The 1,795-nt window shown below is 55.8% G+C and overlaps 1 protein-coding gene across 1 annotated transcript in view; it reads right to left on the bottom strand.

Moving 5' to 3' along the window:
* The window catches only part of SBSPON (somatomedin B and thrombospondin type 1 domain containing), a 35,348-nt gene extending 33,645 nt beyond the window's left edge, over window positions 1–1,703 (bottom strand). Inside the window, exon 1 of the mRNA XM_004697518.2 lies at window positions 1,484–1,703. Coding sequence (XP_004697575.1) covers window positions 1,484–1,697 — 214 coding nt within the window. The 5' untranslated portion in view covers window positions 1,698–1,703. The remainder of the gene's footprint in view (window positions 1–1,483) is intronic.
* Window positions 1,704–1,795: the final 92 nt, after the last annotated feature.

Genomic DNA, 1,795 nt, shown 5'->3' with positions numbered 1-1,795 from the left:
AGTAATATCACATGGCTAGTAATATCACAACCAACGGAGGAAAGATTGAAGTTGTCAAGGTTTTTGTTTTACTTGGACTCACAATCAGTGTCCAAGGAGGCAGCAGTCAGGAAATCCGATGACGTGTTGAACTGGGCAAATCTGCGGCCATAGATCTCTCTGAAGTGTTAACAATCAAAGCTGTTATTTTGAAGACTAAGGTGCACCTGGCCCAAGCCAGGGAATTTCCAATCACCTAATATGTGCTCAAAAGCTAGACCATGGATAAGGAAGGTCACAGAACTGTTGTCCTTGAATTGTGGTGTCACAGAGGAATATTAAATATACCATGGTCTGCCTAAAGAACGAGCAAATCTGTCTTAGAAGAAGTACAGCCAGAATAGTCTCTAGAAGAGAAGAAGGTGAGACCTTGTCTCCTGTACTTTAGACTTGTCCTCAGGAGGGACCGCTCCCGGGGAGGAGGGCCTCTTGCTTGGTAAAGTGGAGATTCAGGGAAAAAGAGACACAGTAGCTGCAACAATGGGCTCAAGCATGGGAATGATTGTGAGGCTTGGACAGGACTGGGCAGTGCTTCGTTCGGTTGTCCCCAGGGTCACTATGCGTCAGCACTGACTGGCCAGCACCTAGCAACAACATAGGCTCGCTGTGATTTGGAATTGACTCCACAGCAATGGGTTTGCATTTGGAAAAGAAAAACGATAAAAACGTAGTAGGTCGCCTGAGATAAAAATCCTAATTGTGCCTTACAGATAAAATTGAATTCAGTAAACATCAGACACGTACTATGACAAGGGGCTCTGCTATATACTGGGGTGCAAAGTCCAGGACAACTGCAGACCTCAAAGAACTTGCTCCCTGGAGGCCTCCCAGAGCAAGCCCTAGACACCAAGTAGGCTTACCCTTCCCTCATTAACCCACAGGCAGGGCCCACAAGGATTAATATCATGAAAAGTGGTGATGTCTGGCCCCGGGGAGTGTCCCTAGATTGTCAGTGCCATGTCTCTGGGTAGGGGGTGGTCTTCCCAGCGGGAGTTCCTCAAGCCCATCAGAGAATGCATCTGCAGAGGGGGTCCCATGCCCTTCTAGGACAGATGCCTTCCTTGGGGAAGGGTGCTTGGGAGCAGTAGCCAGAATGAAGAGGGCTGGGAGACCCCACATAGAGGAAGCTTGGGAATGTCTGGAAGGAGCATATGGGGTGCATCTCAATAATCTAGGGTCTGCCTGAATAAAGAGGACCGGACAGTCAGGGGAAAGGGCTTGGGGAGTGCTTGGGTAAAGGCGCGCTGGGGACTCCTGGAGAAGAGGCTGCAGAGCCTTCAGGAGGAGGGTCTGGGGTGCTTTTCCATGGAGAGACCTGTGGCACCGCTGGATGGATAGGGCTGGAAGAACCCTGGATGGAGGGGCCTGCGGACCTGGGCGCGGGGCCCTGGGGCCCGTGCCCCGCCAACCCCCGCCAACCCCCGCCCTGGGCCCGGGCACCCACCTGGGCACACCCTGGAGTAGTCGAAGCAGCAGTCCCCGGTGAGACGGCAGGCTTGGTCGCAGAAGCACGTCCCGTAGACCCTGTCCAGCCTCCAGCCATGGGCGAAGCAAGCGGGGTCCCTCCCGGGACAGCAGCGGCCCGCCTCGGCGCAGCCGGCCAGGGTCTCGGGCCACAGCCGCGCCAGCGCGCACAGCGCCAGCCACAGGGCGCGCATGGCCAGCGCTCCCCCGCGCCCGCGACGCGACGGCCTCCGGGGAAAGTGCTCGGATCGCTGGCGGTCCCGGAGCTGCCCGAGGGGTCGGAGGCTCAGCC

This window comes from Echinops telfairi, unplaced genomic scaffold (genome assembly GCF_000313985.2).
Source record: "Echinops telfairi isolate 266 unplaced genomic scaffold, ASM31398v2 ScPeMD7_1;HRSCAF=3_0, whole genome shotgun sequence".
Taxonomy (NCBI): Eukaryota; Metazoa; Chordata; class Mammalia; order Afrosoricida; family Tenrecidae; genus Echinops; species Echinops telfairi.
This window is presented reverse-complemented; position numbering and strand designations above follow the sequence as displayed.